At 43.0% G+C, this 25,182-nt stretch overlaps 1 protein-coding gene across 4 annotated transcripts in view; it reads left to right on the top strand.

Moving 5' to 3' along the window:
- UBE3C (ubiquitin protein ligase E3C) overlaps positions 1 to 25,182 on the top strand; it is a 122,032-nt gene that overhangs the window by 11,970 nt on the left and 84,880 nt on the right. For 2 of the 4 annotated variants that reach the window (XM_082472626.1, XM_082472627.1), the window contains exons 2-5: positions 8,647 to 8,700; positions 12,065 to 12,139; positions 12,989 to 13,135; positions 17,593 to 17,708. In XM_082472626.1, coding sequence (XP_082328752.1) covers positions 8,647 to 8,700; positions 12,065 to 12,139; positions 12,989 to 13,135; positions 17,593 to 17,708 — 392 coding nt within the window. The remainder of the gene's footprint in view (positions 1 to 8,646; positions 8,701 to 12,064; positions 12,140 to 12,988; positions 13,136 to 17,592; positions 17,709 to 25,182) is intronic. The other 2 variants (XM_082472628.1, XM_082472629.1) reach the window with 2 other exon arrangements.

Consider the following 25,182-nt stretch of genomic DNA (forward strand, 5'->3'; position numbering starts at 1 on the left):
TTTGAATTGGGAATCATATTGTACACTGTTTTATAAATATAATTTTTAGTAACTTATTACTGTATTTTGATGCACTTTTAAATATTTGCATGTATGTGAAGTTGGTTGCTGTTATATTGCCATAAAGGTTCTTTCTAATGGGTCTATAAAAGAAGGAAAAATCCACAGATCATAGGTTGTGCATTATTTACAAATAAAACTTTTGCTAACTTTTAACATTTTAATTAACTCAAAGTATTTTTCTTGAATATTCTTCAAATTGTGTAAAACTATTAGTATTGTGTTAGTGCATGAGAGTGGGAAAATATACTAACTTGAAACATGTGAAACTGATTGTTCTGTCTACATTGGTAAATGGAGTAAATTGCTAATGGAAAATAATCCAAATATTTTGGAAACAAAGGAAATCTCACAGTTTTTTAAAAATCAAGGTATTAATAAACATGCTAAACTTATTTTTATAAGTGGTTAGCAGTCAATTTGAGCATTTGGTTTTATGGAAATTGTCATGTTATGTACGTTTACTTTGACCTATACTCAAATTTTTGATCATAAATTTTTTTTTTTGATTCTGATGGTTAATGAAATCTAATTTAAACTATATATGACTTACTTTTTAAAAACTTCATTTTGTTCCCACTAAATTCATTTGCATGAAGAAAGCATTTTCCCCCCTTTAAAAAACATCTTTGTTAATGGTATTTGTGAAGTTTGGCCATATTTAATTTTCAGAGAAGATAAGATAATGTGCCTAAGGCTCAAAGATCAAATAGAGAAGTTTGCTGTAATTTACTGTTGTTTACATACTGATGAATAGGGTTAGTGTCACAGCTGTGGAGGTGAGAGATTAGCTTTGAAGGCAACGGGTTTGCCATAGGAACAATAGGTTTAGTCATTCCAAAAACAGTTGATTCAGTGCACTTTATGAAACTTGTATGTAACTGGGCTGGGAAGCCCTAACTTGCCTAGGCCTGTAGACTCTAGAAGGTAAAAGCCATTTTCAGTTACAATAAATTGAAACCAAAAATTTGTTAAGAATGAAAATCTAAATGTGCCTTTTACTGGTACCTTACTGTTCTCTTCCTCCCAGCCACTTAATTGATGAACTTATTCTTGGCTTTGTGGAGCTGTTTTTAAAAACTTAGGTTCTGGAGTAGCTTCACTAGTACCTTATTCTAAAAAAGTGAGAAAGTATTACACGTAGTTGGATAATAATTCAAGCAGTAGAAAATAAAAATTCAAATAAAATGATCATCTCCCTGCCTTTCACCCCACTGCTCACTCCCCGAGTCCCTGATCCTTGTAATGGGTCTGTGTTCCCAGGTTCTTCCCTGTCCTCTCAGAGCTGTTCTCTGCGCATGGAATCACTGAGATGTGCACTCTTCTCTTGTTTGAACACACGCTAGAGCGCGTTGAACAGACTGCTGTGCTTCTCCCTCCAGCACTACATCTGGGCATAGTTCCAGATCAGTACAAATAGATCTACTGCATTTTTCAAAAAGCTGTGTATGGGCTTCCCTGGTGGCGCAGTGGTTAAGAAACTGCCTGCCAACGCAGGGGACACGGGTTCAAGCCCTGGTCCGGGAAGATCCCACATGGTGCGGAGCAACTAAGCCCGTGCGCCACAACTACTGAGCCTGCGCTCTAGAGCCCGTGAGCCACAACTACTGAGCCTGCGCTCTAGAAACCACGTGCCACAACTACTGAAGCCCGCATGCCTAGAGCCCGTGCTCCACAACAAGAGAAGCCACCGCAATGAGAAGCCCGCACACCGCAACAAAGAGCAGCCCCCGCTCACAGCAACTAGAGAAGCCCGCACACAGCAACGAAGACCCAACGCAGCCAAAAATAAATGAATAAATTAAAAAAAAAAAGAAGCTATGTCCGATACTCCATGTAATGAGTGTCCTGTTAAGTTATTTAGCTGTCATGTATTTTAATGGCCATATAGGTTGTTTTCAGCTTTTTTGCTAATTTAAACAGCACTGTGGTGCATATACTTGTATATGTGCCAATAATATTTGTAGGTTAAATTTCTAGAAGTGCTAGGTCAAAGGCTGTTTTTATATAGATATTTCCAAATTGCCCTCTAAGGAGATCGTATCAGTGTAAGAAAGTGGCTGCTGTCCACCTTCATCTCAGTGTGTTATCTGAGGTTTAAAGTTTGCCAGTTAGATGGGTTAAGAAGCCTATCATTGTGTTTTTATTGCATTTTTTTCCTAAAAATGAGTGAAGATGAAGTTCTTATGTTTAAAATATATTTTTGTTTATTTCCCTATGTACTGTTTATAGCTTTTGCTAATTTTTCTATTTATTTATTAACTTATTTTTGGCTGTGTTGGGTCTCTGTTGCTGCACGTGGGCTTCCTCTAGCTGCGGCGAGCGGGGGCTACTCTTCGTTGCAGTGCGTGGGGTCCTCATTGCAGTGGCTTCTCTTATTGTGGAGCGTGGGCTCTAGGCATGTGGGCTTCAGTAGTTGTGGCACATGGGCTCAGTAGTTGTGGCTCACAGGCTGTAGAGCACAGGCTCAGTAGTTGTGGCACACGGGGTTTGTTGCTCTGCGGCATGTGGGATCTTCCCAGGCCAGGGCTCGAACCCGCATCCCCTGCATTGGAAGGTGGGTTCCCAACCACTGCGCCACCAGGGAAGTCCAGTTTGTTGATATTTTAAAATTATTACTGAGAGCTTTTACAAATAGTTGGTTTTGCAGTGTTACAAATATTTATTCCCACTTTGTCAACTTTTTAAGCCTTGGGTATGGCATTTTTCTGTGTAGAAAGTTTTAATTTTTATGGGGTCAAATTTATCATTATTTTTTAAAAAATATTTATTTCTTTTATTTTTGGCTGCGTCGGGTCTTAGCTGCGGCGTGCGTGGGCTCAGTAGTTGTGACTCGTGGGCTCTCTAGTTGAGGCATGCAGGAAGTTTATCATTCTTAAATAAGTTAATAGACTTAACGTGTGGTGTGATATTTCTTTCTTAAAGAAAGTCTTCCTCCACACTGAGATTTTAAAAAGAATCCCCTCATTATTTTCACGTATTTTTATAGTGCTGTATATGTATATAAATCTCAGGTCCATCAGGAATCTATTCTGATGTGAAGACTTAGGGATACAATGTCATTTATTTAGGCTACTCAGTTGTTGTGACACTGTTTATTGAATAATACATTTTTCTCTGCAAATTTGAAATGCCAGCTTTATCAACGGCTGAATCTCCGTTTTTATTTATGTCTCCCTGGAGACCCTCTGACAGTGACCTGTCTGCTCCTGCTTTAGCCTTATTAGTGTAGATCAGTGTTTGTCCCAGAGTATGGAGTGTGATGATTCCGGTGGTACGTGAGAGAACATTTAAAAACATGGTAATTTTTTTCTTTTAACAACTTTTTTTTTTAGTGGTTTGAGAGACGGCAGTTTTGTTTGTTTATTTATGGCTGCATTGGGTCTTTGTTGCTGCGCACGGGCTTTCTCTAGTTGCCATGAGCGGGGGCTACTCTTTGTTGCGGTGTGTGGGCTTCTCGTTGCGGAGCGTGGGCTCTAGGCGCGAGGGCTTCAGTAGTTGTGGCACGCAGGCTCAGTAGTTGTGGCCCATGGGCTCTAGAGCACAGACTCAGTAGCTGTGGTGCACGGGCTTAGTTGCTCCGCACCATGTGGGATCTTCCCGGACCAGGGCTCGAACCCGTGTCCCCTGCATTGGCAGATGGATTTTTAACCACTGCGCCACCAGGGAAGTCCCATAGTGGTATTTATTTCAACACCCAATAGAAAAATCGAGCTAGGACATTGAGTCTGTGGCTTCCCTGAAGTGCTTGTTCTTTTTTTTATTATTTTTTATTTTTTATTTTTATTTTCTTTTGGCTGCGTTGAGTCTTCGCTGCTGCGTGCGGGCTTTCTCTAGTTGTGGCGAGCGGGGGCTCCTCTTCATTGCCGTGTGCGGGCTTCTCATTGCAGTGGCTTCTCTTGTTGCGGAGCATGGGCTCTAGCAGCGCGGGCTTCAGTAGTTGTGGCGCGTGGGCTCTAGAGCGCAGGCTCCGTAGTTGTGTTGCATGGGCTTAGTTGCTCCGCGGCACGTGGGATCTTCCCAGACCAGGGCTCGAACCCATGTCCCCTGCATTGGCAGGTGGATTCTTAACCACTGCGCCACCAGGGAAGCCCTGGAGTGCTTGTTGTGATGAGGCAGGTGTGGGCGCCAGGGATGGACTGCTTCTCTAACCCTGGCCCGGACGGCTAGGGTGAGTTCCCGGACGCTGACTCCCATTGTGCACTGTGGTAGGTTTATCGGTTTGCTCTTCTAGCAGCCTGGTGAAATTTCACTTTGGGAAGTTAATAGTTATTTACCGGTTCGAGCCGTGTGTAGGCACTCAGAATTGCGAGTTAGGATCAGGCCTGTGCCTTTATTTTTCCCAACTGACTGCTGGGCCTGACATACTTTGATCATTCATTACTGCTGTTTTAAGGGATGGAGTTTGTTTTGTTTTCTTATTTTCTGCTCGTCTTCAGAATAACCACACCCCGACTGGCCCTGTGTGGCGTAACCTGCTGAAGAGTGACCTTCCACGGCATTTGGTGGCCACATCTTTGAGGATGGTGCCCGTGTGGCCTCCAGGATTCTGACTAGTGCAGATACAGTCATTTTCTGCATGTTGAGTAGTCAGCCCTGTGTGCTGGGTACCCGTCTGTGAATGTGAACTCACCCATTCATTGTGTGGAGGAATAGGAGTGGAGGTCATCTTCTCTGCATGGAAGAGATGACATTTAAGCGGAGTCTCACCTAAGGCGAGTGGGCGCTTGCCAGGTGCATGTCAGTGCCAGGAGGGAGGGCCAGGCTGGGGAGGGGTGGGGGGTTTGAGACTTGGAGGGTAGTTGGGGGGCACGCCGTGCTGGTGGTGCAAGAGAAAGAGGAGGAGGTGTTTGACCGGAATATTCCTGCGCCCAAGGCTGTGTTTGAACTTGACCCCTTAGAACACACTGGCCATTCTCAAATTACGGTCTCAGGCTACCATGAAGTAGGAAAATAAGTCCAGCGTGGTAGGTTTTACATAACTTTGGTTCATGTAAATAATTGAGCATTGAGAAGAGATGGTTCCGTCTAGTGTCCAGTGGTCTTTCAGGAAATGAGTATTAGATATTGCAGTTTTTGTTAGTTTTAAAGGTGTAGCAGCCCTCTGTGCAGGTAGAGGGTGGGAAGCCACGGAAGGAGTTTAAGCTTAATTCATGGGTGATTTGAACTCTGAATTTTCAATCCATACTTCTTCCCTGACCTGTTGACTGACTTGTCGGTCCCAGAGATGTCTCAAGGTCAGTGAACTTTAACTTCGTCGTTCTCTCCCTTCCATCCCATGCTGTCTTGGTATATGGCTCACCTAGCCAGAGATGGGGGTCTCCCGTTCCCTCTCGATGCTGGCCTCGAGGTCAGCCCAGCCCCTCCCTCCAGCCCTGCTTCCTGCCCAGCGCCCCCTCTCGTGCCTCTGCTGCTTCACATGCTTCCCCCCTCTGCTGGGATGCTTTCCATCTTGTCATCCTTCTGAACACAGCCTTCCAAGATTTCTTTCGAATTCACCTTTTCTCCTGAGTTCTCTGAGTCGCGCAGGCGGAGTGCCTGTCCTTTCTCTGCGCTGCCTTGTCCCCGGCGCCCACCTGTATTGAGGTGTGCGCTCCCGGGGCGGGGCCGCTCCTGCTGACTCTGCTGTGTTGCTGGTGTCTGGAATCGTGTCCGGCCCGTGGTCGGTGCTCCGTTCATAGGCTTCTTCTGCTGCCACCAGACTGTGCTCTTCTTGGGAACAAACACTTTTGTTACTTTTAAAACAGCCAGTGCCTAGCACGACGCATGAGTCAGCCAGTATTTGTTGAGAATAAATTCCTCTCCTGTGCCTCGTTTGAATGTGTTTTGAACAGAGACGGTCTCTGAGTTGGGGAATGTAGGAAGAAGCTCCGGCTCTGATGTGGAATTCGGTAGCTAGTTCAGGTGCTACATGTGATAGTGTACATAATTTGTAGACATCGATTAAGTGCTCTGTCACACTTTTCTTTCTGTGCTGAACTGGCTTTTTATGCCACCTTTGTGTCCCAGGCCTTTGCGATTGCTTACTTCGCCTTTCCTGGGCATTCTGGATCCTTTGTTTCTCACCCGCGCCTCCTCCCCATGCCTCCGAACTCACGGTACATTTTGGTGGCCCCCCCGCCCCAGTTTTTTTCTGTGGCCTCCCCTCCCCACCAGCCTCCTTTCCGATATATCTTCCAAATTACGTATGTATTATGAAGACAAAAGAGTTTTAAAAATTTCTCAAAATGTGAAATAATATGATCATACTTAATGTTGTTTTTCAAAGTAAATAGTACACTGCTTAATAGCTTAGGCTCTGGACCCGTCTTGAGTTCAGATCTTGGCTCTGCCACTCTTGAACCTCACTTTTGTCATCTGTAAACAGGAAAAGTAATAGTACTTAAACCGCATTGGGTTATTCTGAGGAACATGTGATGAACCAAATCCTAGGGTTTAGAATGTTGCTTAGCACGTGGAGGGTAAACCCTCAGTCCGTGTTAGTTGTCTGTGTGCTGGGGCACAGTGGGCGGCACAGAGGAATCGGTGTTGGTGGCAGCTGGCGCTGTCCTAGAGTCTCCTGTCCCACGTGGCTGACGTGGCCTGTGGGGATGGTTGACCTCCCCAGGAGACCTTTCTCTCCTCCCTAAAATATTTAGGGAGCATGCGTACTCTTGGAAAAGACCTTCACATTATTTTCAACTACAGTTGAAGTCACATGTAAGGGTTTTTGTGTGTGTGTCCAGGACTTTGGATTTGCTTGCTATGCTTATTTTATAATTTTTGAAATGAGCTGTTTTAAGTAGGAAACTTTACAGCCCTCGAGCACAGGTAAGAGAAGTGACCTTCCATTTATATGGTGTCCTCTGTCCAAGGATTTCAATCTACGGGTCATCCAAGGGTAAGGATATTCACCCTCAGCACATTCCGCATTGCCTCTGGTGCGTGCGTTCATAGCCATCGCGTATCGTATGCTTCAGACTTAAAGTATTCACTTAGAATCCAGTTTTGCTTTTTGATAATTGGTACCTATTTTGATTTTTAAAATACTTCAACCTCGGTGCTGTGTTGTAGGTATTCAGAAGTGCTTTTCAGCTGTTATGGTTACTCCTTTTAGACTACTTTGTTTTACTTAAAGGAAATGTTCGTTCGTTCATTTTTTAAATATTTATTAAATCCCTACATGTGGCAGACATTGAAGCCAATGATAGGGACCTGGTGGTAAGAGACAGGCCAGGCCCTCAAACCCACAGGGCTTTTAGATTAGTGACAGCTAAGCTTATGTGTGAAGTCAATTTGGTGACTGTTTTGCTGGCATGTACCATTTTTTTAAAAGTAAAACGTGGGTTTAATTTCAGACATTATATTTTCTCGTAGTTGTAACAGCATGTATCATTTTAAGAAATCTTAGCTCTTTAACTATAACCAAGTAATGAACATATATTAAATCTGATTAAATGGAATAGAAGGAAGAGAAATTACAGACATGTATTTATCACTCCTATTCATAAATAAAGATAATGACCAGAAATATGGCTGTATTTTTATCTAGAAGCTTTCCATAATTCTGAGCACTTTTTACTTTAGATTTTTCCATTCCTCCTCCTCCTTTTAATTAATCAGTTAAAAACGAAATATTTTTCTGACCTTTGACGTGATAGATAAAGACTTCTTATTTGAATTCAAGAAATGAAATTCTCTGTAATGGAAAATATCTGGAGGATTTATTTCTTTGGCTGAAAATTTTGTCAGTTAGAAACTTTTCGCTCTACACATGTATTTCTTCACATATCAAAGTATTATTTTTAAATTGGCTTCATTACTTGCTTTCTGACTCTATTCTGATGAGTAGTATGTTTGTGTTAAGAAATTTAGGTTTATTAATGTTTCTAATGATTTATATGTTGATGTCTTAGGCCTTTAATTTTATTTTGGATTAAATTTACAAAAACAAAATACCCATACAGTATAGGCTGGAATGGTGCTGGGGGGTGGGGAGGAGGGTCGTCTGTAAGTATTTTTATTTTATTTGAAATGTTTAACTTTCCCATTTGTTATTTCAGTTCCTTCTACATATCAAGTAATTTTATTCAAAATATAGTTTTACTTAAGATGAAAAGAATTTTAAAAATTTTGATAACAATGAAAGATTGATTTTTTTTTCACTGAAATTTTTATTGAGATAATTGTAGACTCACATGCAGCTGTTAGAAATGATACAGAAAGGTCTGTTGTTTGCATTGCCTAATTTCCCCCGGGGGTTGTATTTTGCAAAGCTGTAGTATGTGCTGGCAAGCAGGATATTGACACTGATACAATGCACTGACTTACTCAGATCTCCCCAGTTTTACCTGAACTAACGTGTGTGTAAGGAAATCAGATTTTATTCTTAGAACACTACTGAAATACTACAATTAGATCTGTGACCTGGGGATGGGGGTGAGGGAACCATTTAGCCTCTTGTGCCTCAGATTTCTTACTAAGTCAGACAGTTTGATTGGATGATCTCTAGAATCCTTTGGGTCACAACATTCTATAATTTTTGTATGAGAATATTTTATAATTTAAAATTATAACCTTTATCTTTTCTCTCTTTTTTGTGTTTAGGAAGAAAAGGCTTCTCTTTTACATCGTACTCAGGAAGAAAGAAGAAAGAGGGAGGTAAAAACAGTTCTATAATAGTCCCTGTAGATAAACATTTTTCCATGGCATCTAAATAAGCCTTGGTTTTCCTGTTTTATATATTAGATATATGTATGTTATATGTGACATAACTTAAGTACTTATATGTATGTTAAACTTCAGAAACATTTCTGGATTTGTTGGATTTTATGTAGGTCATTTATTCTGGAACCAATGTAGAAAAGATGGACTAAAAGAGCAGTTTCCAGAATAGAGGGAGAAAATAGGCTTTCAGTTCACTTACTTGCTTATGATACGGCTTCCAGAAGATGTAGAAAGTCTTCATGTATAGTGTTCATGTTTTGTCAAGCAAAAGGAGAAAACTCCCTGTCAAGGCAAGTTATCTTAACTATTTGTGAAGAAGCTGAATAAATGAAAGGAGCTAGTGACATTTGGCATTTTAGTCTTTATTTTACATTTTATCTTTCGGAGGTAATTTCTTAAAATGGCTTTACTTTGTTGATTAATCAGCAATTGTGGTGTCTTATGGCCTGCTTTTCTAGGTCATTTTTTGTTTTGTTTTTTAATAATTCATCCATTCCTTTAACAAATATAAATTGAGAGCTTGTTATGTTCCAGGTACTTTTCTGCTGGCTGGGTATATAGACAGGGAATGAAACAGTGTTTCTGCTGGGCCATAGAACACAGATGTTCATCAGGATCCTGAGATGGGGACTGCGAAGGTCTGCTTTGGATAGGGTGTTGAGGGAAGGCGTCCCTGAGCTGGTGGGAGCTGAGTGGATTTCTGAAGGATGGAAAAGAAAAGCTGTGGAAAGCTGGAAGAAGAGCGTTCTTGGTCAAGGGAACAGCAGATGCAAAAACGCTCAGGCAGGGTTTCTCCACCTTAGCACTTTTGACATTCTGGCCAGGTAGTCCCTTGCTGTGGGGACCGTCCTGCACACTGCAGGACGCTTGGCGGCATCGCTGGCCTCTCCCCAGGTGCCGAGACACCCCCTGCCCCCGCTGAGACAGCCACAGGTGTCTCCAGAAACTACCGAACGCTCCCTCGGTGGGGACTGCCCTCACTTGAAAATCACTGCTCAAACAAGAAAAGTGTTGAGTAGTCAGCCCTGTGTGCTGGGTACCTGTCTGTGAATGTGAACTCACCCGTTCATTGTGTGGAGTATTGGTTGGTGTATTTTATCTTTTCTGGAAAATTCTCAGTCAGCCATCTCTCCCAGTCGTGCCTCCGCTCCATCCTCCCTCTCCTCCTCCTCTTGGACTCACGTGACAGAGATGTTCGACCTTTGCATTATGTCCTGTGTGTCTCCTGTACTCTTTTCAGTATACTTATTCTTTGAATATCTATGCTTTGGTTTGGCTGTTTTCTTCTGATCTAACTTCTGATTTACAAATTATCTCTTTTAGTGATGTCTGATTGTTAAGTACATCCATTGAGTTCTGATTTTCAGTTTTTATTTGAGTTCTAGAATTTTCTTTGATTCTTTTATTTCCCAGTTCTCTCGTCTTTTCATTTCTTGCATGTAATTGTAGATTTTTAAAGATAATGTTTACTCTCCAGTGTTTGGAATTCCTGTGGGTTCGTTTTTGTTGTTTGTCCTCTTGATTTTAAATTCTTGTCTTTGCCTGGTTATTTTGGTTGAATACTGGACATTGTATGTTCCAAACTGAAGCGATATCTTCAGGATTAGAATATGGCCTCTTCTTTTTGGAGAGCATTGCATTTGCTTCTGGCAGGCAGTGGGGGAGGGGTGAATCCCCTTTAAAACAGGGAAGAGCTAATGTGAAGCTGGCCTCCAGGCCTTGTGAGGACTCGCCTGCCCTCAGCGCACCTGCCAGAGAGCTGGAGTGTTACTGAGACTCTTCCCCAGCAAACAGCTGAATGAGTAAAAATAAGTGTTTTGAAAATGCATGGGATGTTATATGAGTTTTTAATTAAGTGCTGTCAGAGTCATCATAGTTACGAATAGATTCCCAAACTAGGTTTAAGTTCAAGGGTTCCCTTTTTGTAACCATCTGAAGCTCAGGAAGTACACTTTTGTGACCTGATGGTATGTTCTCTAATCCCAAGATTGCATGAGTGTGTATGTGCCTTTCAAGCCTGGTAGGTGGCATTCATAGAAGATGTGAGACATTGTCATGTGATAAGACAGTACAGATTTTTGTGTCACACCTGAGTTTGCTCTCTGACTCACATCTTTTGGCATCACTTACTTAATCTTTATGGAAGTCTCGGTTTCTGTGTCTTTAAAACAGGAGTAATACTCACCTGTAAGGTTCTTGTATGCATGCATGTGAAGTGTCTCTCTTAGGGCTGGCACATAGTAGGCTCTCAAACACTGTTAGCTGCAGTGGTTATAATGATGATGAAGAATATATATTTTTGCTAGGTCACTGAAAGGTTTTTTTTAACATCTTTATTGGAGTATAATTTCTCTACAATGGTGTGTTAGTTTCTGCTGTATAACAGAGTGAATCAGCTATACATATACATATATCCCCATTTCTCCTCCCTCTTGCATCTCCCGCCCACCCTCCCTATCCCACCCCTGAAAGTTTTAAAGACAGAGTCGAGTTGATAAAAATTGGAGTTTTCTGCTTGGAAACAAAGTGACCTTTAAAATAGATGCTTCTGTTGTCTGTATATTTTTTAATACTTAAAACAAAAACTTTAAAAAAAGGAAGTCTTTCTATGCTGGTAGAATTGTAAAATGGTGTAGCTGTTTTGGAAAACAGTCCAGCAGTTCCTCAAATGTTAATTCCATGCCTAGATATACACCCATGAGAAATGAAAACCTATGTCCCCGCAAAAGCTGGTACAGGAATGTCCACAGCAGCATTATTCATAATAGCCCAAAGTGGAAAGAGCTCAAATGTCCATCAGTTAATAAGTGGACAAACAAAATGAGACATCCGTACAGCGGAACAGCCATAAAAAGGAGTGAAGTACTGACACGTGGTACAGCGTGGATGAACCGTGAAAACATCATGCCAAGTGAAAAAAGTCAGACACAGAAGGCCACGTGTTATGATTCCATTGTACGTAATGTCCAGAATAGGCAGTTCCATATAGACAGAAAAGTGATTAGTGATTGCCAGCAGTGGGGGGTCGGGGTGGGAGGACAGAGAATGAGGGATGACTGGGTAAAACCCCTGGGTACAGGGGTTTTATTGGGGATGGGTGATGAAAATGTTCCAAAATTAGACAGTGGTGATGATTGCACAACTTTGAGTATATTAAAAATTGGTGAATGGTACACTTAAAAGAGTGAATTTTGTGGTACATGAATTATGTAGCTTTTTTTTTTTTTTTAAGTCTTAACTAGTATTTGTCGTTTTCACTGATCCTGACCCATTGTTCCCTCCTCCCTGCATTATTCAGGAAGAAAGACGAAGATTGAAAAATGCAATAATTATCCAGTCATTTATTCGAGGCTATAGAGACAGAAAACAGCAAGTAAGTTTGTTTTTAAACTGAGAAGGAATTAAGTATGAGAGAGCTTATTTTATTTTATTTATTATTATTTTTTAATAGATTGATTGATTGATGGATTGATTGGCTGCGTTGGGTTTTCCGTTGCTGTGCGCGGGCTTTCTCTAGTTGCTGCGAGCGGGGGCTACTCTTCATTGCGGTGCAAGGGCTTCTCATTGCGGTGGCTTCTCTTGTTGCGGAGCACAGGCTCTAGGCGCACAGGCTTCAGTAGTTGTGGCATGTGGGCTCAGTAGTTGTGGCTTGCAGGCTCTAGAGCGCAGGCTCAGTAGTTGTGGCACATGGGCTTAGTTGCACCGCGGCATGTGGGATCTTCCCGGATCGAACCCGTGTCCCCTGCATTGGCAGGCAGATTCTTAACCACTGTGCCACCAGGGAAGCCCCGAGAGCTTATTTTAAATATGGCCTTGGATTCTTAGAAGTGGAATTCATTTTGTACGTGTTTTTGTGTGTACTTGTTTAATGAAAGTTAATGTGGATAATAGTATTTTCCCCAATAGTTAATTTTATTAGTTTATATAAAGATTTATAGACAGATGAGTTTTTTGGTGATTTTTAAATTATTAAATGCAAACATAGGCCAAACCATGGCTAAAGATCACAGTAGAAGGAGGTGGTGGAAGACTCCTGCATAGGGCGTTCATGGCTCTGTCACTACATTCCAGGCTTTTTGGGTTTCATTAACCGTTTACCAATGATAACTCCTCAGTAACGGAATCTTAATTGTCAGTTTCCACTACTCCAGTTTAAACACTGAGTGACCATTTAGACCACACGATCACGTGATCCTGTCTTTGTGTCTCGTTTTGTTGTCAGTACTCCATCCAGAGAAGTGCATTTGATCGCCGTGCCAGCTTGTCCCAGCCCGGTGGCACGTTTTCCATCGCCAGCGGTCCCAACCTTACCCTTTTGGTGAGGCAGCTTCTGTTTTTTTACAAACAGAATGAAGACTCAAAACGCTTGGTGAGTGTTGACTACATTTTCACTAACCCTTGTTAATGTGTTTTCCAGCTTTTGGTTTAATGTGGTCAGAAAACCCCTCCAGCGTGTCTCACCCTTGTGACTTCCTCAACCAGCGGTAATAGGTCGTCTTGGTGATAATGTTTTACCTCTTAAAAATCGACACAGATTTTCAGTAGGCTTTTTCATGTGTTTATTAAGGAAAATCTCGAATATAAGAAACAGCAGGCTACTCTGTTGTGCTGTCCCCGTTGCCCAGTCTGCACAGACAGCTCCTTGCTTTGCCCAGAACCCTCCGCCCTGTGCCTTCGTCCCTGTGACGGGCATCCTCAGTATCATAGCCGTTGCCTGTAAATACTTCGATGTGAATCTCTAAACTCTAGGGTCTCCCTCTTGAAACGTCTGAAATATAACTGTGTAACTTAAAAAATGTTACAGGTTTTGATGTTCTCAGCGATGAGGAACGGTGTGTATTAACGGAGGAGATACGTGGATGAATCATCTTCATAAAGTGGAACTTGTTACTGTGTCCAGTTTCCCAGGAAATATTGAGATTCATTAGGTTAAATACGTATTTATTCTTAGACATCCTTATTTACCTGGATTAAAAATTTCTAATTAAAACATGGGTATACAGTGAAAAGTAAGTCTTCCATGCTCCAGCCGTACGTACTAGAAGGAGCCTTGTGTGGACTTTAAGTACAGAAGACATAGGAATACTTTATTGCTTATCTGGTGTGGGCTTTAACACCCAGCGTTGCTTCCTGTATTGAGCTAGGCTGGACCATGGGAGGAACTTTCCGTAAATACTTAGAGGCAGTAAAGATGGCTTTTCTTAAATGCAGGCTCTTTTTAATTTATTAATTAATTTATTTATTTAATTTATTTATTTTTGGCTGCGTTGGGTCTTCGTTGCTGTGCGCGGGCTTTCTCTAGTTGAGGCGAGCAGGGGCCACTCTTCGTTGCGGTGCGCGGGCTTCTCATTGCAGTGGCTTCTCTTGTTGCGGAGCACGGGCTCTAGGCGCCTGGGCTTCAGTAGTTGTAGCACGCGGGCTCAGTAGTTGTGGCGCACGGGCTTAGTTGCTCCGCAGCGTGTGGGATCTTCCTGGACCAGGGCTCGAGCCCGTGTCCCCTAAAGGCAGGCTCTTTCTAGGCTTTCTGTCTGAAGTCTGTGAGAAGGAGAATGAGAAGCTACAGCAGCAGGTCATCTGGCTCTCTTTCTGGAGCAGTCTGTTCCTTCCTCACGTACTCTGACCTTGCGGATTGAAGGTCAGACGTGGAGCACAGGCACGTGGGGGTCAGGAGGGCCGTCAGTCCTGTCTGTCCAGAGCACCCTTCGCTTTGGAGAGCTGCTTCTGCCCGGCCCTGAGGTCTGGTCGGCGGTTCCTGCGTGGCTTCTGCACGTGGTGCAGCCGCCCAGTCTGACAGGCCCCGTGTAGGATTAGAATTGACCAGGCCCTCAAGCCTGGTTCATACGAGAACAGCGAACTGGATCGTTTATTCAGTGTGCACACAGAAATGCAAGAACAATAAATCAGTCATATGTGGAGGGAAAGTCTCCTGCCATCTTCAAGTACCCTAATTCCTACTTTAAGAGCAGGCGTGATGCCACTTTTGATAGTTTTTCTAAGGTGCTCTGTGCAAAACTGTGCGTATATGGCTCTCCCTTCCTCACCCACTCCCTTGATTTATTTATTTTTTTCATAGTTCTTTTTTTTTTTTTTTAAACTTTGGGTTTATTTATTTATTTATTTATGGCTGTGTTGGGTCTTCGTTTCTGTGCTAGGGCTTTCTCTAGTTGCGGCAAGCGGGGGCCACTCTTCATCACGGTGCGCGGGCCTCTCATTATCACGGCCTCTCTTGTTGCGGAGCACAGGCTCCAGATGCGCAGGCTCAGTAATTGTGGCTCACGGGCCTAGTTGCTCCGCGGCATGTGGGATCTTCCCAGACCAGGGCTCGAACCCGTGTCCCCTGCATTGGCAGGCAGATTCTCAACCACTGCACCACCAGGGAAGCCCCCTTGATTTATTTTTTATTATAATGACTGTAAATATGGTCGCTGCTAAAATAGTGTACTGTGATTGCATTTTCTTTTATGTACAGTTTTCTTGAGTTATTCTGGAGTTAATTATTGTGTCATTTCTGTTTAATTATCTTTGAATCTCTTTATGGTAAAGTCTTCTTCCACCTCCTAACAGTAAAATAATTCTCAGTACAGTTTTCCGTGATTGCAGAGTCAGGTCACGGATGCTCTTTCCCCGCGAGCCGTTCCTTCTGCGTCCCGGGAACTTGCTGCACGGTTTGGAGTGGTTGCTCTCCACGCCTGCCATGTTCCTGGGAAAACCTCCGCTTTGCTTTGCGTCCGTTTCAGGTCCTCTTTCCTGATTCCGTATCTTTTTGCTTTCTTGGTTTACTCCCTTGTTTTATTGATGTACAGCCTCAGCTAACTTCCCGAGAAAGGATGGATAAGACGGAAAGTTTTTGAAACTGTACTTATCTGAATTTAGTAAATAACAACAAAAAGTTAGGCAAAGCAGATGTTTAATGTACTTAGAACTTTTGGGATGATATTGGTGCATTTGTCAAGAATGTAAAAAACAGTATCAAAATCCAGTCCACTACAAGGATATATTGTACAGCACAGGGAATAGAGCCAATATTTTATAATAACTATAAATGGAGGGTAACCTTTAAAAATTGTGAATCACTGTGTTGTACACCTGAAGCATATAATGTTGTACATCAACTATACCTCAATTAAAAAAAAAAAAAAACAGTCCAGAAAGTGTTCAAATAAAGTGCTTTGAGGTTTTTTTTTATGTCATTGAAACGTAATTACTTGATTAATGTATTTACAGCCTTATTCTTGTACTTCCTACGGTTGGCCTTCAGATTTTTATAATGTTTAGTTACTGTACATCCTATTTTTATTTGTTAATGGGTAGTATTCAATACAAATTTTAGAATGAACTGCGTGTCAGGTAGTGCAGAAAATATTTGTATGATGTTGGTTCCTGAGAAAATATGAACAAGTAGCTCCAAATACCTGAAAAGAAAGCTTGTGTGTACGTAAATTAACATTCGGATTGGGTCTCAGAGTTATTTCCACCCAACTTAGGACACACTCGAATTTATCATGCAAAACATGTGTTAGTACTTTAATTGTTTGATAACATTTTATATCAAATAAGTGTTACTGTCAGAGGAGAAACTCTGTAAAAATGACAGGTAAAGAAAAGGTTCTGTGGCACATTTAAGAAGCTGTCTTAATTTTAACACTTCTAAATGGGTCTCATGAAATGAACAAATAGCAACAAAAATATCGTAGAGGAAGTATAAGAGATTCCTGTTTGGTATTGTGTTTTCAAAATCACTTCTGGCAGCTGTATCCACACTAGAGAGGCCTCCTGGATGGGAGCTCAACAGAAATCTAACTCAGCATTTGCCCACCGCGATGGCCATCACCGTGTCCGGGACTGTGGGGGTTCTGGCCATCCGGATGTGTCTCTGACCTTTTTTCCCTCCAGCTGTGTGGACGTATAATTGACAAAATTGTAAGATACTTCAGGTACACACTGCAATGGTTTGTATAAACATTGTGATAGGATTCCTCCTGTCTAGTTAAGTGACACATCTCTCGCCTCACAAGCTACACACCTGGCCTTTTATCAGGAATAGTGGGACTGAATGATTGCCTTTTCTTTTTCTTTTTTTTTTTTTTTTAATTAATTAATTTATTTATTTATGGCTGTGTTGGGTCTTCGTTTCTGTGCGAGGGCTTTCTCTAGTTGTGGCAAGTGGGGGCCACACTTCATCGCGGTGCGCGGGCCTCTCACTATCGTGGCCTCTCTTGTTGCGGAGCACAGGCTCCAGATGCGCAGGCTCAGTAGTTGTGGCTCACGGGCCTAGTTGCTCCGCGGCATGTGGGATCTTCCCAGACCAGGGCTCGAACCCGTGTCCCCTGCATTGGCAGGCAGATTCTCAACCACTGCGCCACCAGGGAAGCCCTGGTTGCCTTTTCTACCGAAATTTCATGGAGTTAGGGAAGGAGAGTATCCACAGGAAAGGTGCTGGAAACTCAGAGGAGAAAGGTAAAAAGAAGGAACTGTTATCCTTTGTAACTTATGATTAAGATTGTGATTCTCATATGTTTTTATTGTGGTTTGCTGATTTTTGCAAATGGACTTTTTGTTTCACATTTACATGAGTTTTAAGTACTTTTAGTAATAAATTTAGTAATTTAACTTCATGCTGATGTGCTTTCTTAAGATGGAAAATTCAGGACGTGTGTGTACTACTATCTAAAACCTGACTTAGAAGATTTACTTCTTCTTATCATGTTTTGATTATTTTGATTAAGTATTTACCAATTAAGGAAATTTTGGTATGTTTGTAATTAGTAAATAATTAGCTTTTTATGGACTGAGAGTTATAATTGTATGTTTTGCTGTTTCTTTCAGATATGGATGTATCAGAACCTAATTAAATATAGCTCTTTGTTTGTCCAGCAGTTGGATGGATCTGAGAGACTTACGTGCTTATTTCAGATAAAGAGGTTGATGAGCCTCTGTTGCAGGTAAACCCATCGTTGTCAGCAACTTGTGTGACGCGGTGATCACTTTGTCTAGAGGAATACCCTTTGGTTTTCAGTGTCTGCGGCAGTGGTTTTCCCCCCCTTTTTTTTTTTTTTTGAGACTGGAATGTTCTATGTATTACAGTTTTCACTCCTGTGATTCTCCCTGTAGAAATTAAAATGTAGATATAAATACCTTCCAGATGATGTTTTCTTTCAAGTAGGCTCTGGAATTATCTTGTGGAATATCAGGGGTCCTGGTTGCTAGCGAGTGGATGGGCCACCTGAAAGGACTCCTGCTGTGAGGATGATCCCATTCTCCTAGGGTCTCTGTCCTAGGATACAGGCTCTTTAGAGCAGGCCTTGCATCAGGCTCTTGTGATTTATGTATGGACTTGAAATAAGTCACTTCCATGACTTTCCTGGATTCAGTCTACAAAGCACATTTAGGTGATGTGAGCAGTAGTACCTGAATGAGAAAACAAATTAACATCTTCACTGTTTTTCTCAAAATTGCTGATATCTGCACAGTAGCAAACTTTCAAATGATTCTGAGCCTTTAATATAATTGCAGCTAATTTTCTGGAAGTTGCATGTAGTCAGGTTTATTTAGGATTACTGTCAGAGCTAGGCCTTGTTAAGTGACTTCCAGAATCCTGAGCTGGACTAAAGGTAGAGAAGAACCTTTATGAAGAGAGAGAATCTGGAAGATCACCAATCCCAAGAAATCTTATTTTTTTCAAACCCCTTTTATTTCTTGGGAAAACTTTCACTTTGAAAAACACATTGTATGCATTGATTCGCTGGAGCAGGAGTCGGCAAACTTTTTCTGTAAATGCCTAGCTGGCACGAATTTCAGGGTCTGTGGGCCACCTGTGGTCTCTCTTATGCGTACTGTGTTTTGTTACTAGCGTTTAAAGGTGTCAGGAGCACGCTTCAGCCGAGAGCCACTCAGCCGGTGGCTGGTTCCGCGCACGGGTCGTACTCTGTGGACACTAAGTGTCCTTTCGAAGGTATTCATTTAGCAAGTAATTTTAGTAGATGATAAATCCAAATGTAATTTCTCCTCGTTTTCCCCAGCTTTTTGTTTTGGAAAATTTCTACCACCCGTAAAGTTGAAAGAATACCATATATCCTCCAGCTAGATTCAGAAGTTACCGTTTTGCCACATTTGCTTTCTCTCTCTCCCCACACCTACAGTTATGTTGTTTTTCTAAAGCATGTAAAAGTAAGTTGCAGACATCATGACGCTTCACCCGATTCACCGTACTTCTCCTAAGAAAGCACTCTCTCTGATAACCGTAATGCTACGTTCACATCTAAGAAAAGGAATAGTAATTCTCTTCATATCATGTGGTATACACACTCCATATTCAGATTTCCCCAGTTATCTCAAAAATATCTTCTCTGTTTTGATGATCCTAGGCTCCATTTGTTTCACTTCTTCGTCTCCTCTCTTTCCTTCAAATTGGATGTCAGCTCTAGAGGAGAGTTTTTCCACCACGCCCTCTTCATGTTTGGGGCTGAGCCGTTCTGTGTTGTGCACGTGGTCCTGGGTGTTGTAGGCTGAGCCGTTCTGTGTTGTGCGCGTGGTCCTGGGTGTTGTAGGCTGAGCCGTTCTGTGTTGTGCACGTGGCCCTGGGTGTTGTAGACTGAGCCGTTCTGCGTTGTGCACGTGGTCCTGGGTGTTGTAGGCTGAGCCGTTCTGCGTTGTGCACGTGGTCCTGGGTGTTGTAGGGTGAACCGTTCTGCGTTGTGCACGTGGCCCTGGGTGTTGTAGGCTGAGCCGTTCTGCGTTGTGCACGTGGCCCTGGGTGTTGTAGGCTGAGCCGTTCTGTGTTGTGCACGTGGTCCTGGGTGTTGTAGGCTGAGCCGTTCTGTGTTGTGCACGTGGCCCTGGGTGTTGTAGGCTGAGCCGTTCTGTGTTGTGCACGTGGTCCTGGGTGTTGTAGGCTGAGCCGTTCTGTGTTGTGCACGTGGTCCTGGGTGTTGTAGGCTGAGCCGTCTGTGTTGTGCACGTGGTCCTGGGTGTTGTAGGCTGAGCCGTTCTGTGTTGTGCACGTGGCCCTGGGTGTTGTAGGGTGTTTAGCAGGACCTTGCCCTGCACCCACTTCATCACACAGGTCTCCAGACACTGCCGAGTGTCGCCCCCAGGAGAACCACTGACATCGGGCTGTACTTGATTCAGTTTAAGCATGTTCAACAAGAATGCTTCATAGCAGATAACTGTGAGAGTCCTAGTGCCTCACGTGAGACATAGCCCATTCTCAGTGAGGCTGAGTGAAGGTAAAAACTCCTCTCTAGATTGTGTGGGTACATTTCCTTCCTTGTCATGAGAGTACCGCCTTTCACCCAGTGGTTTGGTTTTGCATTTGATGATCTACGCCTGAATCAGTTGTTATATCCATGGTTTATAAAATGCTGATTTTTCTAATTCTGTTGTTTCTTCAGTGTTTGTTAGTTGGCATTATTTCTGAAGAAGACCCTGCCTCCTTTTCCCTTTAGTCTCAGTCAGGCCTCATGTATTTTTAGATGCCGGGTAGAGGGAGCCCTTATCGGAGCCCCATTAGTGTTTCGAAGCATCTTTGCTTTCTGGGACCATGCTATGTTGGGCTCTATTTAACACCTCCCCTGAAAGCCCCAGGTTGGGGCTGTTTTCTCTAAGGAAGCTGGTTCCTTTAGATGAGGAATGAAGTTTTAACAAAGTAAAATTAAAATAGCAATCTGTTAGAAACTTTATTTCAAGTGTGTGATGTTAATAAACCAGTGAATGATCTTACCTGCCGTGTGCAGGGCATTGAACTTTAGGTGCTTTGGCAAGTTACCAGAGACGGGGACGTGTGCTTTCTTCCACTCTTTTGGTCTCCATGGGAGTTTAAGATAACTTTTTCAGAGCTAGAAAAGTAGTTTTATGTGGAAGAGATGATGTACCTCATTGTGTATAAAATCTGTGAATGAACAGATAACACGGAAGTTGATGCTGAGTTCAGGATAAGTGGAACTCGTGTCAGTATAGTAATGAAGTGTAGAGGTCAGGAGACTGGATTCTAGTACTGCCTCTGTGTCTTGCCAGCCTAGGGCGTGACGGAAGTTACTGGATCTAGTTTTTAGCTTCATTCTAAAGTGAAGAATATTGGATGAGACTGGTTCTTCCAGGCCCAGTATTTCAGTGCTCTACTGGGTGCTTGGACTGATGGGTAAACCTCTACTTAAAAGAAAATGGTCTCCTGGTCACCTCCATCCTTCAAAGCCATCTTTTTGCCTTTCCTTGGGCGCTGGAAGCATCATTGAGGGCTCAGGGATCTAACGGTACAGGGGTCACTGTTGGCATCTAGTACAGCTCTCAAAGTACACGCTTTCTGTCATTCTTATTTAGTGCTAACGTTGTTTGTAAACAGCTGTTTATCAACTTCAGTAAATTTATTTTGAAAATAAAGATAATTTTTTAAAAAGGTAATGAATACTGACATTACTTACATTTTTTTTTATGTGTGCATCCATTAGGAACAAAATTGGGATTGGCTAATCAGTTAATAACTTCGTTGATTAAAAAAGTTTATGGGTTTGTGACCACCTAGAGGGGTATAGGGAGGGTGGGAGGGAGGGAGATGCAAGAGGGAAGAGATATGGGGATATATGTATATGTATAACTGATTCACTTTGTTATACAGCAGAAACTAACACACCATTGTAAAGCCATTATACTCCAATAAAGATGTAAAAAAAAAAAAAAAAAGTTTATGGGGTTCCTGCTAAGTGCTTGGCCCAGTTCTCAGCACTGCATGTGGCTGTGACAGGCAGAGAAGGGACCTGCTCTCCTGGAGACTGTCTTCTGGGAGACCGAGAATAAGCAAGAATAAGTAACATATGAACGTCTTTATGTGACAGAAATAGATGTTAAATAATGAGGAGGATAAAAGGAGGAAAGGGGGATTGAAATTTGGGGGTGTAGTTTGACTTTAGAGAGTCTGGCGGGAAGGGTGGCCCTGAGTGGGGGGGATGCACAGCTGTGCAGGGACCAGAGTCCCCCCAGGCTCGGGCGGGGAGGCAGAGGGAGGGCCCTCCGGGCACACCCCAGCATCTGGAAGGGACTTGCTTTTTTTTATTTATTTATTTTTGGCTGCATTGGGTCTTCGTTGCTGTGCGCGGGCTTTCTCTAGTTGTGGCGAGCGGGGGGTACTCTTGGTTGCGGTGCGCGGGCTTCTCATTGCGGTGGCTTCTCTCATTGCGGAGCACAGGCTCTAGGCGCGCGGGCTTCAGTAGTTGTGGCTCACGGGCTCTAGAGCGCAGGCTGAGCAGTTGTGACGCTCCGTGGCATGTGGGATCTTCCCGGAAGAGGGCTTGAACCTGTGTCCCCTGCATTGGCAGGCGGATTCTTAACCACTGCACCACCAGGGAAGCCCTGGAAGGGACTTTCTCTAGGACTTTGGCTTTCATGCTGAGAGAGGAGAGAAGCCAGAGGAGAGTTCTGAGCCAAGGGTGACATGACCTGAATTTTCTTTCTTCCCTGACTCTTATAATGTTTTTATTATGAAATTTTCAAACATAAAAGAGTAGAAAAGTGGCACAGTAAGTGGTCATCTGCCTGCCATCCAGAGTCGAGTGTTTTTAACATTGTTGACCACTGTTAACATTTTGCTGAATCATTTCAAAGTAACATAGTGACTTCCCACTCCCAAAATACTTAAGTGTCCATCTCCCCAAAGAAGGACACTCCTGCAAACAAGAGTTTCATTAGTACACCTTTAAAAATGATTGAGAGTAATGTTAACTCTCACTAGGGCCACCAGTCTGGTTTGACAGTCCCAGTAATAGCAACCCTTGTACTTAGAAATGACTCAGGTTGCTCATCTTGTCTAGTACTAAGTCCATTTTCAAATTTCTCCTGTTTTCAAATTACATTGAATAGCTGTTTTTCTTTCTTTCTTCTTTTTAAAAAATAAACTCTAATTGACCACACATAACCTTGGGTGTCTCTTGAATCTTTTCATCTGGAGTAGCCCCTGCCACCCTGCATCTCCAATTTATGTTTTTCTAGAACTGTTCTCACTAGTGTGCTGCAGAGATGGGGCTCCGTAAGAGACAGCAGTGGTCCATTCCAGAAATGATGGTGTCTTGGGCCATGGTGATCGCAGTGGGAGTGTCATGAAGTTGGTTGGAACCTAGAGTGCACAGGATTTACAGACTGGATGTGGGGTTTCAGAAAGTAAAGCCAAGGATGCATACCAGCTTTTGGTTTGAGCATTTAGAAGGATGAAGTCGTCTTAAACACTAAGGAACATAAACATGCATGAGATTAAGTGAACTGTGTAGGAAGAGAAACCAAAGACTGGTCCCTGGGGTCCCCTGACATCAGGATGCTGTGGGAAGAGGAGGAGCTGGTGATGGAGGAGGAGAGTCCAGGGCCCTGGCCTCCGAGCAGGGAAAGCACGGGGGAGGAGGGGGGAGGAGGGGGGAGGAGGGCGGTCAGGGAGTGGCCACCAGCATAAACGGAGTCAGAGAATTGATCATTGAGTTGGTAATGCTCAGTATTGTTTTCCAGGAAAGGTAAAATCGGGACTCCCTATGAACATGTGTCAGTGATTTTATTTAACTGGTTAATTAACAAAGGAACCAGTGAGATGTTACAACTGATTCAAATAAGGATTTGCCTTAGGGAATTTATATTCTCTGGCAGAAGCCTTTTGCATTGCCAGGAACAGGAATAATTTGTGTTGCTCTGTATGGGAAACATTTGCATTCCTGTCAGTTTTCTACAAGTTAGCTTCTGTCTCTACGGAGTTGTAGATCAGCCTGGTGGGAGGCGAGGACGGAGGTAACACAGTGAGCGAGCTGGGCCGGCCACCAGTCTTTCCTGCCCGTTTCACGGTCTGGCGGTTTTCCCCGCTGTAGCGCCGTAGCACCGTTGGTCACCTTGATGAGGGCAGCGGTGGGGAAGGGCCGGTTGGCTCGGGTTTAAGAGGAATTGTGAATGGTGAAGAGCTCTGCACAGGGGCAGAGACGTGGGCCAGGAGTGGGTGAGGCAGTGGGGTCTGGAGACTAAGGTAGGAAACCTGAGAGTGTGCTTATCCAGGATCCAGGTGGGAGGGGAAATGGGCCCGGGGAAGGGGTTGCTGGAGCTCGGCGGAATGAGGGCCAGGCGGGTGAGGCCTGGGTGGGCACCGAAAGTGTACTTGGGTTTTCAAGAAACAAAGGGCCCGCTTCAAAGGTGGAGCACTTTTGAAAAGCAGACACACGAATGAACAATAAGCACTTGAAAAGGTACTCAACATCGTAAATAATCACAGAGGTGCAAATTCAGATCACAGTAAAGTTCAGTTATGCAGCCATTAGCTTGGCTAAAACTTGAAAAAGGGTTAATACCAAGTGTTTCGGGTACGGAGCAGCTGGGACTCTCACATACTGCCCTTCACACTGGACGGTTTCTTGTCAAGTTAAATGCTGTCCGGCTACCATGTGACCCAGTGGTTCCTCACCTAGGAATTTACCCAAGAGAAATAAGACAGGTCCACACAGGCTATCATCCTTGAACGTTCATACAGCTTTATTTATAGCAAGAAAAGTCTGGAAACGACTCGTGTCCATCAGCATATGAATACATAAGCAAAACATGGTCTTCCCATGCTGTGGAATGCGACTAGCAGTAAAAGGACCGTGTGTTTAACATGTTGGATGAATCTCAGAAAGATGCTGAGTGAAGCATCTAGACAACGTGTGCATGCCGTATGGTTCCTCGCGGATAGAATAGTAGGAAATGCAGACTAGTCTATGTGACAGAAGAAATTGGTTGGGGGTGGAGGAGTTGGAGGGAGGAAGTTACTAGAGAGGGCCGAGAGGAAGCAGTGGATGGATGTTATGTCCTCATTGTGGGGTAATGTCGGAGCTCATTGCATTGCATACTTTAAATGAGTGCAGATTATCATGTGTAAATTGTGTCTCTATAAAGCTGATTCTAAGAAAAGAGGGAGGGGATATATGTATACATATAGCTATTCACAACAGAAACTAACACACCATTGTAAAGCAATTATACTCCAATAAAGATGTAAAAAAAAAAAGACATTCTCTGTTTTTAAGCAAGACTTAGTTTTGTGACAGCTAAGCCTTCCTTTCTGCCTATAATTCTCATAGTAAGAAGGGGGTCTTTAGTCAAAATGCTAGATGACTTAGGATCAGAAATATACTAAGTGTTCTTCTTGGGAGATACTGTGGGCATGGAAAGTCTTGCAGGCACTTGTGGAAAGATCCTTATCTGCGTTGGATTAGATGTAGCTTAGGTCAGTGGATCATACCCTTCCCACACGGCATTGGTGATCTTTGATTTTCCTTGTCTGTTTCTCCCTCTCTGATGGTGCATTTTTCTTCTCTAAACCGGGTGCCGTCATTCTATTTGGCACATAATAAGGACTCAAAAAAAGTGTCAGTGACACGATGCTTGGTTATTTCCTGTCTTGGAGTCATGTCTGTTTTCAGGGAT

Source organism: Balaenoptera physalus (assembly GCF_965194825.1).
Source record: "Balaenoptera physalus genome assembly, chromosome: 8".
Classification (NCBI taxonomy): Eukaryota; Metazoa; Chordata; class Mammalia; order Artiodactyla; family Balaenopteridae; genus Balaenoptera; species Balaenoptera physalus.